The following is an 18,347-nucleotide window of genomic DNA, read 5'->3' as shown; positions in this document are numbered from 1 at the left end:
TCCAAATGAGTACCAATAACTATATGTTTGAGTATGTATAGTACCAAAAGCGTCAACTAAAATTTGAATAGTTCTAAAATACAAATTCTAACATATATAATCAATTGGAAGTAGGTAAATATATACAAGTAACTACGTTTATAACGACCAAGATTACAACGAGCTGACGAAAGTAAAGTACTGCTGTAGTCCTGACCACTTGTACATTTTAGTCGAAATGCCTTACACGAACTAACGTTAACGTTATAACGAACAACAATTTATGGTCCCTTTGAGTTCGGTATAACCGTAGTTGACTGTGCTGTGATGTTATCGTCATTGTTTTCTATATAAGCATGTTGGTGTACTCCCCCTGTGCATTAATTCATGTCTTCTCTCGATGTTTCCGGCTGAACCAGAGATTAAAGCTTCAAAAGAAGAACTTGACGTGACGAGATTTATGTTGTAGCCTATGGTTCAACTTTGACAACACAGTGAGTCGACACAAGTTACGGAAACCACTTCTCAGCCGGTGACAGTGACGACACGAGGACCATCTTGTTTAGCTGTATGCTCTAATGCACCTGGCGTTGTTTATCGCGTGTTATAAACGTAGAATATCTACCAGATTCCATTGTGCCTGAAAGTCTAAGCAGTGATGACAATTATATGAATAGATCTTTGAAGGTCAGTGATGACACCAGGCTCTGCTCCAACGGCACCATCCGTCACTCCAACAATTTGCATCACTCAAAATGCCACATCATCGTCATCTCTTCTGTCTTTACGCTCCACATGTATTAATGCGTTCTTCTTGTCCAGTGTTTAGCTCCACGTGAGTATTCCCGCTACCTAAAAGGTAACGACACACCGGTATTAAAACCTAATGATCTAAACACAACAACCGCAGTGAGAAGATAATGGATGTATTTTCAATGTCATCAATGATCTGCCAACTGTCGCCACAGCCCACACGTCCTGGGTTAACGACTGTCGCTATTTAACCATCACTTTTTAGTTTGTCCCCTGAAGAATGTATATTTATGTGGATATTTCAGCGGAATACAACGTTATACATGGAAATCAGCAGTAATAGATACTTCACAGTTGAAAAGACCCATATACTATGGTACAACAGAAAGGTACATAATATGGCGCATAAGTGGAAATACACTAGGGTACATCTGTGGAATACGCATAGGGCACAATTATCACCTACAGATAGAGCAGACGTCACAATTATCACCTACAGATAGAGCAGACGTCACAATTATCACTTACATAGAGCAGACGTCACAATTGTCACCTACAGACAGAGCAGACGCCACAATTGTCACCTACAGACTGATCACACGTCACAATTATCACCTACAGACAGAGCAGACGTCACAAGTATCACCTACAGACAGATGAAACGTCACAATTATCACCTACAGACAGAGCAGACGTCACAATTATCACCTACAGACACAGCAGACGTCATAATTAGTATCTGCAGATAGAAACGATTCAAATGATTATTCATTTCTAAATATTCAATGAATAATCATGAAGCCATTAAAAGCTATAATATTGATTAAAATGTATATTGTTATTATTACCCCTCTCCACCTTAGTGAGTACGGGGGATGGGGTAGTCTAGTGCTTAAGGCGTTCGCTCGTCACGCCGAAGATCCGGGTTCGATTCCCCTCATGGGTACAATGTGTGAAGCCCATTTCTGGCGTCCCCCGCCGTGATGTTGCTGGAATATTGCTAAACGCAGCTTACAACCATACTCACTCACTCATAGAGTATATGCGTCTATATGAGAGTATTCAACGTTGTTGTGGGCTCAACTACTTCAGACAGCGCACATCTCGCAGTTCTCATGCCCCACATACATATGTCAGCCTAACGTAGGTGTATAGTTCGGATAAACCTCAACAGGAAATTCGTATTAACTCTTCTGTGTCGATAGGTTTACATACAGCAACGTTTTTTCCCATCATCGTGAATAAATAATGATTGGAATCTTGCTCCGTGACACATGTTAGACATGATGGAATCTCGGTGCGCGTGGGACAGGGTGCCATTATTCCTGCCCAGAACCTGAGGTTTGTACACGTTCTATGTGAACAGTTGCTTGTTTAATGACTGTGATCAATACTGAGGCGCTATCACAGTAAGCGATGCACGCCCTACAAATACGCATTGGTAAACACCTTGTGTGTCGGTTGTGTTACACGCCAGTCACACTGTTGTTGTCGTGATTTGATGACAGCCTCTGTTTGGGGTTCGATACGGCAATATAGAGCGCAGATAAACACTGAATATTCAACCTGCGAATATGAACAAAAGAGAATGGATTTATCTTATCCTGACGTGGGCTGGGTGAAGTGGTGGTATTTATGTTTGAAGTGGTATGTGCGTTTTGCTGGTGAAACTTTCAATAGAAACTTGGAAACCCATAAGCATTCTTATAAAGTCATCCTCATTCCAATCTGTATTGCTAATGGTTTGGCAAGAACCCACACCTTGTGGTACCACGGTTGGATATACACCTTGACACATCAGTAGGATAACATCAAGGACACAGTCAGTGGGACAATAACACACTCGATGAGAAGTATATACACTTGTACCCTGGGGCACATCAGTAGGGGACGCCAGGGAACATTTGAGGAAACCAAACTTGGGCTCATGAGTAAGATATAAAGTTACACATTGGAGCACATCAAAAGGGTAGACACAAGGGCAAATCTGTAAAATATACACTTGGGCACATCAGTTTAATAGGCAATGGCGCACATCTGTATGGTAGACATAAGGCATATCTGTGGAATATACATTAGGGCACAACAGTGGTTAAAACTGAAAGAACCCATGTGCAGGATATACAATAATACACTGCAGGATATACAGTGTTGCACATCAGTGGGGCGTACAGCACAGAGCAGTAGTAACACGATGGCTCCAAACATGTGGCGTGTATTGTGTTCATGGTTAAACCACGCATATGGCTGAAAACCTGCTCATCATATGTTGTTGGTTACCGTACATGCGCCAACTAAGTGTACATAAGTGAGTCTGGCCCGGACAGGGTCAGACAGTCACACCTGGCCTATGTCCTCAACCAGATCATCCATTCCATTTGCGTTTGACGATCCTCCTGAGCTGTGAGACGACGGGATTCTTTTACTTCGAGACGGTCTGACAGATTCCATAGACCCTAGACCTACCGATTTACAGGTTGATGTCATATACAAAACCCGGATTCGAGTGGTTTATCAGAAAACATCTTGATGCGCCCCCAGATCAAACAGTATTACCATGAGTAGCCCCGTCACTTCAACAAGTCAGCGCACATACACCTAGCCGGCCTGTGTAAACCAGAGGGACTCTCTTTCCAGCTTCAGTCAATAAATCTCACTTAATCGAGATCGTTACTTGGCCGCATCTGTAATCTAGCTGGCTGCAGTGACAAGGGCATATAGACTGAGAATGATCAATGACAACTTGTTTTAAACGTCACGGCACAAGTGTTTACTGACATGAGTAAGTTCCATGGGAATATCCGGTGGCAATAATATGGTATTATTACACAATGCAGTTCCTGGTCCTTCCACATTGCCGACAAAGGGCGACTTCCACATAGACGGGGACTTGCAATAACATCGGGTATATCTGTGGACATATAGGGAACTCTCAGCTCCAAAGCTAATCACGTTCACTACACAAATGTATTGGAATATTGAAAGGGAACGTGTTTTCATGCCTTCACTGGCAGGATATATGATGAGCCCTTTATATTCTGTTGGTCATGCCCCAAATAAATAAAGCCTTTCGTTGTTTTCCCGCTCCCATGAGAATAGACTCACGGGGAATTTCCTACTATTTGCCGTTTTTTTTGTAAATGTTACATTAGGTTTCGGTGTTTCGTAAAATAATTGAACGCTAAACTTTAGCTGCATAATCCAGCGTTTCTTGTACGTTAAGTGACGAAATGCCCAACATATCCACACTTTACAGATTGGGCCACGCCATTATTCGATCATGTGGTAGCATATGATTTATTGCATGTAAGTTTTGTTTTGAGCTATATTTCATTTGAGAGATTTATGAAAAAAATACCGAAAACTACAATAGTCTTTAATCGAACCTAAATATCTCAACAGTACATTTATGGAAACAAGAGTATGAATACATTGGCTAGTACCGATAGGTATTAGGTTATTGCCTGTAGTAACTAGATACAAATGACTATTTGGTATTGTACGAATTGTACTGTCATGTTGTATCCACAGATATTCTCATCACGAACTATTGTTCAGATAGTTCTTGCATTTGCCATTAGATATAAAGAACACAGTTCTCATTATTAGACTTAGAGTCTATTCATTCTCAAAACTCAGTGGGATACCCATTTCTCATTACTTGGGATGTCTTTTGACACATATTGTAATAAGTTAACGCAAATTATTCATGAAATCTTTGTCTGTTTATGGATCCCTTGTGGCCGGTTTTCGTGTCGTCGTTTCCTGACTTCATTCTGATTCCATATTTTTATTAATCGCGTGTGTTTCTTGTATGTGGATACCGACGACAATCAATACAGAATTAGTAACATGCCAGTTTTCACAATGAGACATTCACCTCTTTGCATACATTTCTTTCTCGTTTCACAATGCCGGGATCGTGCAGACATCCAGTTTGTCCTGCTGATGTGTCGGCAAATAAAAAGGAAACCGTTGACATTGTAGTTGTTAAGTAACACACACATTCGTCATTATCCCCATCATCATCCCCATCATCATCATCAGCAGCAGCAGCAGCAGCAGCTCTATTCAGCATGGGCGTCAGTCATGGGTCCATGTTAAATACGTGTCAGCACCCACTCTATATCTACAAACCAGCACGTTATACCACTCACCTCATTGCAACAAAAGGATATCACATACCAACAGCACACTAGTTACAAAACAACATGCTATTCGCCGTCTAACAACAAAAAAACATGCTATTCGCCGTCTAACAACAAAACATGTTATTCGCCGTCTAACAACAAAACAACATGTTATTCGCCGTCTAACAACAAAACAATATGTTATTCGCCGTCTAACAACAAAACAACATGTTATTCGCCTTCTAACAACAAAACAATATGCTATTCGCCTTCTAACAACAAAACAATATGTTATTCTACCCGCCTCTTAGCTACCACACAACATGGTTTACATCCCACCTTCGACCTACAAGCCAACCACCCATCTTGCAGCTACGACGCAAATGTTGTACAATCTAAATAACAACAGAAAATACCATGTTATGTCACCCAGCTTCACGATACAACATGGCATTTTCTACTCCCAAACTCCAATCTTGCTGCAGCATGTGTTACCACTAACCTACTGGCTGTACAGCAATACGTTGGCCAACATGATTGTTACAACTATGTTCTACTACCTATGTGGTACCATCCACGTTCTAGCTTCCAAGTTGTACGATAAGCGACCTAGCCACCTATCTAGTAGTAACAAAACATTATATACCACCTAACCAGTGACTGCATCTAACAGAATGTTATTCCTGTCAAATTATAGCTACACAACCTCGCGTACAGCTTAACTTTATCAATCTCATCCTGTAATAAATCATTCCCATTCAATATAGATCTTAGTAAATACCATTTTAACATGAACTAAATGAACACAATAGGCAGTCAGCCTTCTTCCAGATGCCATCTTCATCACGTCAAGCTTGATCTTTCTTAGCCTACATCATCCCAGGTTTTACCTTTAACCTGACTTCAACATGAACATCACTGGTACAGTCCTTGCCTCAGGGAAAATTAACTTTCCATAATTCGCGTTTGATATGGACACATATATTTTTACTAAAAAGTTAAATGAAGAGATAAAAATACTCTGACGTTAACTGAAATATGATTCCTCTGGAAGCCATTGATCAACAACTCGTGAGATCTTACATTAATCCCTCAGTCCATTTTCGTTCATTTTACCATGGTAAATATTCATTATAAGGAACTCACAGCACCATCCGTTCACATAATGAAACAGATCAGTCTACAGCACTTCACAGCACAGTTATATTTAAGTTGCTGGAAACCCACTTCATGAACACCGTGAATACCAGCAGTCATCAATTTAAATCTGAAAAATCACAACACTGTCACGAGACCGGTATATAGATGATAAGTAGTTTGGTTTCTAATAATATTTGAGAAGCAGTTGAGCTCACGCCATCTTCTGAGCCTTCTTTGGGGAGTGAATAGCTGTCTCTATCAATCGATTGATAAATGCGTTAAGGATGGACATGACACGCTCAGAATTGAAGTGGGAGTTATACGTTATATATGTCCCCACAGATTTAAGTGTTAAAACAAAACTGTCAAACTATCATTACAAACAGGAAGTGGAACTTGAACGGTGTTGACAATGTTTTATATTTTTGTAAAACATGGAAATGCATTTGTTCATGTACTTTTGTTAAACAGATTTATCTTCGATTTTGGAATCAAACCAGATCCGGGCTACAAATGGTTTTACACAAGCCTTGTTAAGGGGCGGCTAACTGAATTAGGAATCAGGCCCGCTGACTTGATTGATGCATGCCATCGTATGCTAAATGCTTGGATCAATGCTCATGTTGTCGGTCTCTGAATTGTCTGGTCCAGCAAGATGTGACAATGTCACTAACATACTTACAACAGGTCACCTTTCATATAATTCCTATAATAATAAGACCGGCCTGATATGACATTTGAATGAAGCATGGTAAGTACTGTTTCTTGTTGAAATTAAAACCCAAAATACTAAAATTAATTATATCAAGTGAAAGTGGTTGACATGGTACAATGTATTGTAATAACCTATGTGACCAAGATGTCCATTATAAGGCTAGGATGACTTGGTTTATAGCGTCTCAACAAAACCCGACTACATTACTATTAATCACAGTATTGTGTAGTTCGAACGCGAATATTTATTTGGTTCCTCTCGAAGATGCTCATAGGTATAATTCAAAACACTGATTGAAGGGGTTGAAGCAGAGGTTTTACAGAAACATATTCCATTTTGTGAGTGACTGGTGCCGCCGAAAGGGCGGGACATGCTTAGTATTTTCACGAACACTTGGTGTCAACACTGATTGTTCTGTGATCAGTTCCTATGATTGTTATCGAACCTTTAGCCTTTAACGCCGAAGGGAATCCACTTTTCGGCGAAATCGAGATCAAGGTTTACGCTTTATATGAGGCTCTCTCTGTGAGGCTTATCGACACGTCGGGGAGAATGCCTGGCTACCTCAACATGTTGTAATGCCACCTCTTTTGTTCTCTTCAAATATTTGAAGAGCCGATATAATATATTATATATGTATATATTATGTATTACGAGCACAATATTTGTGTCATGCATGCATTTGTAGGAAACATGCCACCTGTCATACTATTTTACGTGTTTTTATACTGTAATTGAGTGTATATTCCCATCCCATTTCAGTTGTTGAGAAACGTGCCATTTCCTTCAAACAGATGGTGTGTTAACGTGTCGTCAATGGTACACGGATTAACGTAACATTAAGTGAAGGTCAGCATTGTTAGTTCCACCACTACGTGTGACTAGATAACAGTAATTCTACCCCCTGGCTTCAGTAATGACCACACGGACAATAAAGTGGTCACGCACTGCAAGCAGATCCAGTCCACCAACACAACTTCTGAGAAATGATGTTCATAGACTGTGTGTGCACCAATCACAATTGTGATTAACACGGTTTTGCTTTGAATGGGATTACACTAAAGAATTTGTAGTGGTGGTTAAGTGCTATCTCCAATCTCTTACGATTAAAGAGATAAATCAATTCCGTTTTTCTATGGTGAAACTTAATGTGATATTTGATCCCATTTTCTGGACAACGCCAGTACATAACATGATTGATACAGTACTGACCGTTTTCATGAAAGAATATAGAATATTTGTTATTATTAAGCATAAAACAGTTGCTGTCCAGTGATAGAACGCATAAAGAATGCGTCCCTCATCCATGTCAGGATATTCCAGATTCAATTTGTTCATATCCAATAAACGCACCATGATCAAATCAAATCCTGTGTCAGTATGACAACTCGCTGAGAACACGCCTACTGTATAACTTTAACAATTGTTTAAAAACTTGATACTGATATGTAGATTTACTTCACAACGTTCACAGCGTTCTTAGAGGCTGTTACGAATGACAAAGAAAACATTATTACTTGTACCATTTACCTCCATGTATTATGGAATGAACAATTGACTCCTGTATGTGTTTGTGAGAAGTACCACCGATGAGGCAGGACAGGCTCCACTCCGCAGGAGCCGTCTCTATGGTGATTTGTAGATACACACTGATACCGAATCCCCCCCGACATTAAATAAATATTTCTAATAATTATAGAAGGGTATTTTGTCGCTTGTATTTACTTTTATTTCATTTACTGGTAAGTTTCATACACGGACATACAATAAAGCTTGAGCAATATCACTCATTTCATTATGACCAGACAATGGGTAGCACGAGTATTTGTTGACTCAAACCCTCCGACAAAAGTTAATGGATTATCTACTTAAAAGCAACACTACCAGCAAGGGCAGCATGGCTGTCATCTCTCTCTGTCCTACTGTGCTCATGACGGATGGTATTAAGAGCCGACCTTCGGATGTCACCGATCAGAGTTGGAAAGGAAGAAAAACACTCACACTTTCCTCCCTTCCTACGGAGATCGAAAGAAAGGAATCCATTTACTCTCCTTCAGCACGTGCTAATGGCGCTGAACCTACTTCCGGGTTCCAGTGGCCATCCAGAAAAACCGATCTTGACTGAACATGTCTCGAACCCGACTAATGGTGTGCTGAGAACCTGATTGAACATAACGGACAGTTTGAAAACCATTTGTTGAGTAGAAAAGGGAATGGATCGGGTTTATTCACAATTATGAAATCATTGCTTTTGTTATACGGAGAAGTGACATTTGGACAACTTTACCAAATGTTTTATGTTAGTTGCTGGTCTGGTATTTGCAGTTCCAATCAAAGCATCTAATGACACTGAATGTCATTTCATGACGCTTAGGAAAACTATATTGGTGAAACTAGCGTCACACTCCATCATGGGACCTTTCAAAGCAACAAATAAGATTAACTCTTCGTGCAAAACATATGTCTACAAATAGCTGTAATATGCCCCTTGAGAATGTCAAAACAAAATTGCCTTCGGTTCATACCTAAAATGGTCAAGTACAAAACAAGATATGTTTGCATAGTGAGAATGATATTGGCACGTGAGCCCACGTTAATTGTGCAGAGCTAACACTCAGAGAATTAAGTGGAAATGGCACGATCGACCTGCCAGAACGTGATAGTTCCACACCTGTCTTTACAGACTCGCAGAGCCAATGAAAATACTGTCAGGAAACCTCCCGCCCGCCACCCACGGCTGCATTCATTAAAGGGCCAATCTTCTTCCCACACTTTTCTTTGCTCCACCCCTCCTCCCGCACTCCCGCCCCCTCATCTCCCATCCATGACTCTGTCCGTTACGTTGGTGTTGATACATTCAAAACCTACTCTGCAGTCGTGTTTGTGAGAACGTCCAAGTGAAGTCCACCGACAATGCCTTACCTATGACCTCCAGAGACTGCATCTTACCTACATCTCCTCTACTTTCAGAAGCAGCATGAAACCATCTGGTGCCGCCCTCAGCGCTCTGTTGCCCCTCTTTGTATTGTTGTCATACACAGGTAGGTCATTACGGTACTCCTAATGTAACTATTACTCTCTGTGGGGTATAGTCCCAGAACTTCGTGTGTACTTTCTCACTGATGCATCTGGATGTATTGGAAGTGCTCATGAAGTTGTTCTGAGAGTGTTTGTATAGACGAGTTGTTACTACACATAAATGCCACTTTCAAACGATTGTAGCATATATTATCAATAGTATGTAATATGTAATATATGGCAATTGTGACATTCTATACTGTAAAGCCTATTGCTAAAATATGTTACAGCCTTCTGTGATATATTACGCGCAGAGTATGTGCGTATATACTCAATTCTAACTTATTCGATATATACAGTCAGGCTTTTGACGAAGTATACAAAGTATAAATCTTGTTCAATCGGAAACTTCCCATTACTTATTTTTAATTGACATTACGTCAAATCTTGTGCATATTTGAGAAAACAGTTGTTTCTAGTCAATGAATCTTTTCATTACAAACCGTCTTAACATGGTCCAAATGGTTAGATAAACGTGGATACATCTATTTGTTCTGATGCAAAAAATCCTCACAATCAAGAAGTGGTTACGGCTGCCAATAACTCATTATTCAATTACACCTGAAATATGTCCTACTGATACTGTTCATAAATGAGAACGCGTGCTTTCGGTATTGTTCCAACATTTCTTGAGTCTAAGGCATTAGTGTCTGACGTTACATCAGACAAAAGGTGGCCAAAATACAATGTAGGTACCGCCTCCACGGGGCAGTTTACACAGGACCGTGGAAGACTGTAATTAGGTATTTTGTTCGACTGCCTCTGTCAGCATTGATCCGCCGTCCTGGATTAAGACTGGATGCAAATGGCTTCCGCTATGTGGAAGTATCATCGTGAATGCCAGGACCATAGGTAGTTTGTTGCTTGCATCTCAGCCAAGCGGAAGGATGCTACAAGCCAGCGAACACGACGCTGACACGGCATTCTATTGATTGCGAGAACCCATGTAGGCTGCTCTGGGTTTGTTAAATAGATCGCTGTTTGAGTTTGTTTGACTGACTGGGATAATCTTATACACGTTCCGTTAAAAAAGTTGCATGAAGTTCTTTATCTTATTATCATTCAAATCAATATACAACGTAGGATACCCGACACTAACTGTCAGCTTACATTAAGGACCTTGGCTCCTCTTCATGCAGTTCAAACTACTTCTCTCAGTTAGCGCTGCCTAGTGAAAACCACCAAGACCTTTTCAGAAAAAGTGAAGACATTTGCCTTGTCCAGAGTGTCCGAACCGAACCTAAGGCAAGGAAAACAATGGGGACTCAGACAATTTGGTCTGCAGAGATGACAGCGTGACATTTTTCAAGTGAGGTCCACATATTTATCATCTTTTACCTCAATCTTGTCAGTCACATTGGTGTTAAAAGATATAAATGGTTTCTATATATCTAAACAATATGGTTTAGTTTGTTGTCCATGACACGCTCTACATAGTCTGGACGGTGGGGTAGCCTAGGGGTTAAAGCGTTGGTTCGTCACGCCGAAGACCCGGGTTCGATTCACCACATAGGTACAATGTGGGAAGCCCATTTCTGTTGTCCCCTGCAGAGATATTGCTGGAATATTGCTAAAAGCGGCGTAAAACCATACTCACTCACTCTACATATTCTGGGCAGTGAAAACCACGAGAATGCAGAAGACGAAATGAAAAGGAGTCTCCATATTGTGTCGCCTTAGATTCTGAGCTTCTGCAACCGCCGGGCATCAACTGTGAAGGTGTTTCATCAAATTCCATTTCATAATCTACATTTCATATTAACATTTGGATGCAAAGTCACACAAGCAGTTGGAAATGGCTGTGCGCTATGCACTATTACTGTCACTTGTGTGAGGGAAGGTCACGTCAGTCCCAGATGATATACATCTCACGAGAGTCAACACAGTCACTTGTGTGAGGGAAGATCACGACAGAACTAGATGATATACATCTCACGAGTGTCAACACAGTCACTTGTGTGAGGGAAGATCACGCCAGCATTAGATGATATACATCTCACGAGTGTCAACACTGTCACTTGTGTGAGGGAAGATCACGCCAGCATTAGATGATATACATCTCACGAGTGTCAACACTGTCACTTGTGTGAGGGAAGATCACGCCAGCATTAGATGATATACATCTCACGAGTGTCAACACTGTCACTTGTGTGAGGGAAGATCACGTCAGTCCTAGATGATATACATCTCACGAGTGTCAACACTGTCACTTGTGTGAGGGAAGATCACGTCAGTCCTAGATGATATACATATCACGAGTGTCAACACAGTCACTTGTGTGAGGGAAGATCACGCCAGCACTAGATGATATACATCTCACGAGAGTCAACACAGTCACTTGTGTGAGGGAAGATCACGACAGTCCTAGATGATATACATCTCACGAGTGTCAACACTGTCACTTGTGTGAGGGAAGATCACGCCAGCATTAGATGATATACATCTCACGAGAGTCAACACTGTCACTTGTGTGAGGGAAGATCACGCCAGCATTAGATGATATACATCTCACGAGTGTCAACACTGTCGCTTGTGTGAGGGAAGATCACGTCAGTCCCAGATGATATACATCTCACGAGTGTCAACACTGTCACTAGTGTGAGGGAAGATCACGTCAGCATTAGATGATATACATCTCACGAGTGTCAACACTGTCACTTGTGTGAGGGAAGATCACGTCAGTCCCAGATGATATACATCTCACGAGTGTCAACACAGTCACTTGTGTGAGGGAAGATCACGTCAGTCCCAGATGATATCACGAGTGTCAACATCTCACGAGAGTCAACACAGTCACTTGTGTGAGGGAAGATCACGTCAGCACTAGATTATATACATCTCACGAGTGTCAACACAGTCACTTGTGTGAGGGAAGATCACGGCAGTCCCAGATGATATACATCTCACGAAAGTCAACACCGTCACTTGTGTGAGGGAAGATCACTTCAGCACTAGATGATATACATCTCAGGAGTGTCAACACCGTCACTTGTGTGAGGGAAGATCACGTCAGCACTAGATGATATACATCTCAGGAGTGTCAACACAGTCACTTGTGTGAGGGAAGATCACGTCAGTCCCAGATGATATACATCTCACGAGAGTCAACACAGTCACTTGTGTGAGGGAAGATCACGTCAGTCCCAGATGATATACATCTCACGAGAGTCAACACCGTCACTTGTGTGAGGGAAGATCACGTCAGTCCCAGATGATATACATCTCACGAGAGTCAACACCGTCACTTGTGTGAGGGAAGATCACGTCAGTCCCAGATGATATACATCTCAGGAGAGTCAACACCGTCACTTGTGGAGGGAAGTCACGAGGGAAGATCACGTCAGTCCCAGTCCTAGATGATATACATCTCACGAGAGTCAACACAGTCACTTGTGTGAGGGAAGATCACGTCAGTCCCAGATGATATACATCTCACGAGAGTCAACACAGTCACTTGTGTGAGGGAAGATCACGTCATCCCAGTGTCCCAGATGATATACATCTCACGAGAGTCAACACAGTCACTTGTGTGAGGGAAGATCACGTCAGTCCCAGATGATATACATCTCACGAGAGTCAACACAGTCACTTGTGTGAGGGAAGATCACGTCAGTCCCAGATGATATACATGTCACGAGAGTCAACAATTAGATGATCACATCACACGAGTCAACACAGTCACTTGTGTGAGGGAAGATCACGCCAGTCCCAGATGATATACATCTCACGAGAGTCAACACAGTCACTTGTGTGAGGGAAGATCACGCCAGTCCCAGATGATATACATCTCACGAGAGTCAACACAGTCACCTGTGTGAGGGAAGATCACGCCAGACCCGCGGCTAAACGTGCTTTTTCCGTTTATGTGTTTACTGGAGAGAAAGAATGTCAGCGAGAGACGGTGTTAATTCATCTCCGGCGACACATGCCCAGGTGTGTTTACATGATGCTACTGATTTCACATGTTAAAAAACTATTCCGAACTGATATAACCCTCTTGGTTTCAGAATTGTAATCTGGGATGATGGTTACTACACGTACATATAATAAAACATAATCGTCTAAAACCATCGTGAGTTTTGATAAAAGAATAATAAAACATAGCTATCGTCAAGTAGGGAAGAGGAAGACCGTCGTGTGTTCGTCAAGCCCATAAATTTTCTCGTTGATTCACACATCCAAACGCGGTGGTATTGATCTCTCTCTCTCTCTTAGTCTAGTCACAAAGACATGTTGGTGTCACGTGGTGCTCCCGATATACACCAATCAGTAGATTACAGATTACAGGAAACATAGATTCTAACCAACACTCAAACAACAGTTGTTTCTCTTCAAGCTAGCTGCATCTCGAGCATATTAGCCAACACAAGAGGACTTATCGTGTTACTCCTGCACAGTCGTGTTTCATATCGTTTGCCCTGTAGAACATATTATTGTGTCTGCTACAAAACAAGCGATATAGGGAATTGTATGTATCTAAATGTGTAACGTTGTTGACGTTGATGAGCAGGTGCCCTTGGTGGGTGCCCGAGGCCACCACACTGATGTCATCATGAGATAGTTAACTGAGCTATAGTGAACTAACAGCCGACCTTCCACACCGATGGCAACATACTGGCAATCTGGGACCATTAGCTATGACCGACGTGCTTGCCCCCAGGCCATGGCGTGTGATCATCGTGCACTTAACTTCCCTCGCCCACTGGAGGGGGCAAAATGCCCCTAGATAACCTGTTCCCACATCTGTGTAGAGTACACAGAAACAAAGGCTAGTTAAATAGCAGGGTTGCCCTCATCACAAAACATTAGCAGCAACATGTAGGCGCGCATGGCAGACTGGTGATTGGGCTCGGTGATTGTGTGTCTCGTTTCAAGTCATGACAGTGCCTTGATCAAGGTTAAATCAGAAATAGGGACTGTTACTGAGGGGTTGTTTAGACATATCATGGTGAGACATGACCGACATATACACTTGAGCATCTATGTGTCGCTTATACATATCTTACTAAGACACGATGCAGTTGCACATGGTATATCTTAACACCGTTCACTGGAATCTGCATCATTCCATATCGAATTCCAGAATTCCTCCAGTTTGTTGTTTACGCGTACATTCTGCCTCCTCGCACTACCCCACTATTTGTCAGTCACACGACAAAGAGAACCAATCCATTCACAGCTGACCGAGCAGAGGCATATTTCCGCCAGCACCACACGTTGCGGAGTGAAGACATGGGTGAGGAGAGAGAACAAAGATGTTTCTGTAGAAGCACCTACTTAAAGGATGCATACATTCTCATAGTGAATCAATACCAGCACCACTAGAAACACCAGGTAGCACTAGAAATGCAGTTCTTCCTTGAAAATGAATTCCGACCCCACTAGTTGTATTATGGTCTTCACATCACTCAGAACTTCCTGATGTTGTAGGGATTCATTGCTAAAATGCCTATGACTTCCGGAAAAACATTACAGCACTTTGGCGTGAAATGTAAGTTTGACGCTAGAACGGAGCTCCCCACTTCATGTTTACTTACGCATGTTATCAATCGATGCTTAAGTGAAATGCAGATTTACAAGTTTCATTCATGTAGGTTTCATTGAGGAGTCAGTCATTCGTTGAACACCTGTCGTTCAGGTTTTTCTCTGTGGAGAGTTACAATATTCAACCAGAGGAGACTGGGTTTCTTTCAATTAAATATATGTTGAGATGCGAGTGTGCGTGCGAGCCTGCGTGTGTGCGTATATTACAGTCACATGGAAAATGGGCACGTTAAGTCCAGGTGAATTGAGATACAGCTAATCCACGTCTATTGCTATGCAATCAAAGCTAAATATTCGTCAGTTCATCAGTTTTGTGAGATGTACCAACAAGGAAACAATGGTGAGGGTGACATGTAAAGTAAACATTTTCCAGGTGAGCTACAGGACATTGTCCATGTGTGTTTCGTACATTGACGGTCTTTGTTATGTTTCAGGTCTTTCCTTCGCAAGGTCTCTCTCCCTAGATGATACTTACTGGGTAGATAATGTCGACAAACGAAACTGTAAGTACCAACACTACACGCTGGACAAAGGTTTTGTTGTCAGTATTTCAAAGTAGAAAAAATGAAAAAGTATGAGTATGATACGATGAACATATTGAAGTAAATATTACCAATAAAAGACGTTTCATGAATGATACAAGGACAATCTACCGGCAATAGTTTCCAGACAGAAACAAAAAAAACAGAACATTGCATTGGACGCACAAGGCTCTTGTGTACGTTCTCAAAGATGATACTTGTGGAACAAATTTGGGCATAGAACATATTATCTTCAGGAACATGACTACTAATCTCTCCTCTAAAAGTTCTATATGCTAAAACATTTAACAGTCTTCAAATGAAATAAACTAAAACCAATAAAGATAAATACCAATAAGACAAATATTAGTTAAACTTCAAAAACCCAAAGCCTAAGCATCAAGGCGTCTCTTCTCTTCCCCTGATGTCTTTTATACGATGTTGATATCACAGTGTTATCCATGATACCTCATGCAGTGATATACATGACCACACAACGGTTATATATATTACTTAATGAACGTACAGCTGGTCCTTATTAATCAGCACGAACACATACCAAGATCTGTCCAGTACAGATTAATATTGTCCTTATTGACTGACTTGTCTATGATCCTAATATATACAGTAAATAGAAGATTAAATTACTTGGAAACATGTTTTCCCCATGTCGTCCATGTACTAGCTTCGGCATCGGTCTAATGTGATAGTTCTCTCGCGTTGTGTGAGTGTGGGTGTCCTTGTAGGTCATAAAAACAGTTGTAAGCCCAATAGTATCCCAATCTACTTCCTCTGGTGAAGGAGTGTACACAGGTGGTACATGCGACCAAACAACTAATTATTATAATATCCTTGTAAGAACTCTCTTGTGAACAGCATGACATGGAAGAGTCCTGGCTAATTAATTTGCAAGAAAAGGTCGTGGTAAAGAAGCAGAAACGAAAGGGTTTATTTCACACGTCCTTCAGTACGTTCAGTGGGCACGGCTCAAAATGTCAACGATTGCCTTTCCGTTTGTATTTACCAGTCTCTATTTTCTCTAATATTTGCAATCGTAATGACATATCAAATCAAACAGCCCAAGTGCGTTCTCTTCATCAAATTCAAGAGATTTATCCTATTAACCTATGTCTCTTCAGCTTTAAGGACACTGAATAATCTTTGTGAACTCCAATATTGGAATATACCATACATCTGAAAGGTTTTCTATAAACAGTCAAGAGTACGTTTTATCCAACTTGCAACTCAATTCAGAACGTCAAGAATACCCCGATCGCATCATTCACCGAAACAGATTCCATTTGACGTCAGTAGTGGTGAAACTTATGTGGACGGATCGCTGACCGTCAATCACGACACCCGGTGTCCGTGAAAAACGTGAAGAAAATCACATGAAAACATCCACTGAAACATCGATTCATGCATAGTAATATTCCATTAAATGTAAGAAATTTGAAAAGGCTAATCCTGAAAATGAAACTGAATTACGTGGTTTTAACACATATCCTAATATGTCACATGACACATTTTATAATAGATTTTGCCTGCATTTAATTGATTTTCAAACGGCTTTTACAGCCTCATAATTTGTCCGCTCTTCCACTCATGAAAGCTCTCCCAAATGGAGTACTTTAATAGTATTGGGAGTTACAATAACCATTTTGGCGACTACAGAGTGGGTATTGGAAGGTGAGTGATAACGAGACCGATGGGAGCTACCTCTTCTAAACGGGTTGTATGTTGCAATACACAGTGAATTATGCGCATCTGGCAGCGCCATAACCATCTTCCTTTCACGTCGACATTACTGCAGGGAAGTCCAGCTTCCTTTCACGTCCACATTCCTGCAGGGAAGTCCAGCTTCCTTTCACGTCCACATTCCTGCAGGGAAGTCCAGCTTCCTTTCACGTCCACATTCCTGCAGGGAAGTCCAGCTTCCTTTCACGTCCACATTCCTGCAGGGAAGTCCAGCTTCCTTTCACGTCCACATTCCTGCAGGGAAGTCCAGCTTCCTTTCACGTCCACATTCCTGCAGGGAAGTCCAGCTTTTCACATGTGATTGAAGAAAACATTCAGTAAACATCAGATAACATTTGATTATATCTATTTTCCTGAACACTTAAAGACAATAGATGAAAATATGTCCATGATAACCACGTTTATTGAAAAATATATCCATGATAACCACGTTTATTGAAAAATATATCCATGATAACCACGTTTATTGAAAAATATATCCATGATAACCACGTTTATTGAAAAATATATCCATGATAACCACGTTTATTGAAAAATATATCCATGATAACCACGTTTATTGATAAAAATATATCCATGATAACCACGTTTATTGAAAAATATATCCATGATAACCACGTTTATTGAAAAATATATCCATGATAACCACGTTTATTGAAAAATATATCCATGATAACCACGTTTATTGAAAAATATATCCATGATAACCACGTTTATTGAAAAATATAT

General features: G+C 41.0%; 1 protein-coding gene across 2 annotated transcripts in view; it reads left to right on the top strand.

Moving 5' to 3' along the window:
• LOC124272775 overlaps positions 1-18,347 on the top strand; it is a 71,940-nt gene that overhangs the window by 40,048 nt on the left and 13,545 nt on the right. Inside the window, exons 2-3 of one of the 2 annotated variants that reach the window (XM_046707977.1) lie at positions 9,688-9,758; positions 15,774-15,842. In XM_046707977.1, the coding sequence (XP_046563933.1) occupies positions 9,695-9,758; positions 15,774-15,842 (133 nt within the window). In that variant the 5' untranslated portion in view covers positions 9,688-9,694. Of the gene's footprint in view, positions 1-9,538; positions 9,759-15,773; positions 15,843-18,347 lie in introns of those variants that run through there. The other variant, XM_046707978.1, reaches the window with a different exon arrangement.

Source organism: Haliotis rubra, unplaced genomic scaffold (assembly GCF_003918875.1).
Source record: "Haliotis rubra isolate DU_JTF1 unplaced genomic scaffold, ASM391887v1 Scf173, whole genome shotgun sequence".
In the NCBI taxonomy this organism is placed as follows: Eukaryota; Metazoa; Mollusca; class Gastropoda; order Lepetellida; family Haliotidae; genus Haliotis; species Haliotis rubra.
Note: the sequence above shows the minus strand (reverse complement) of the source record. Positions and strands in the feature narration are given on the sequence as shown.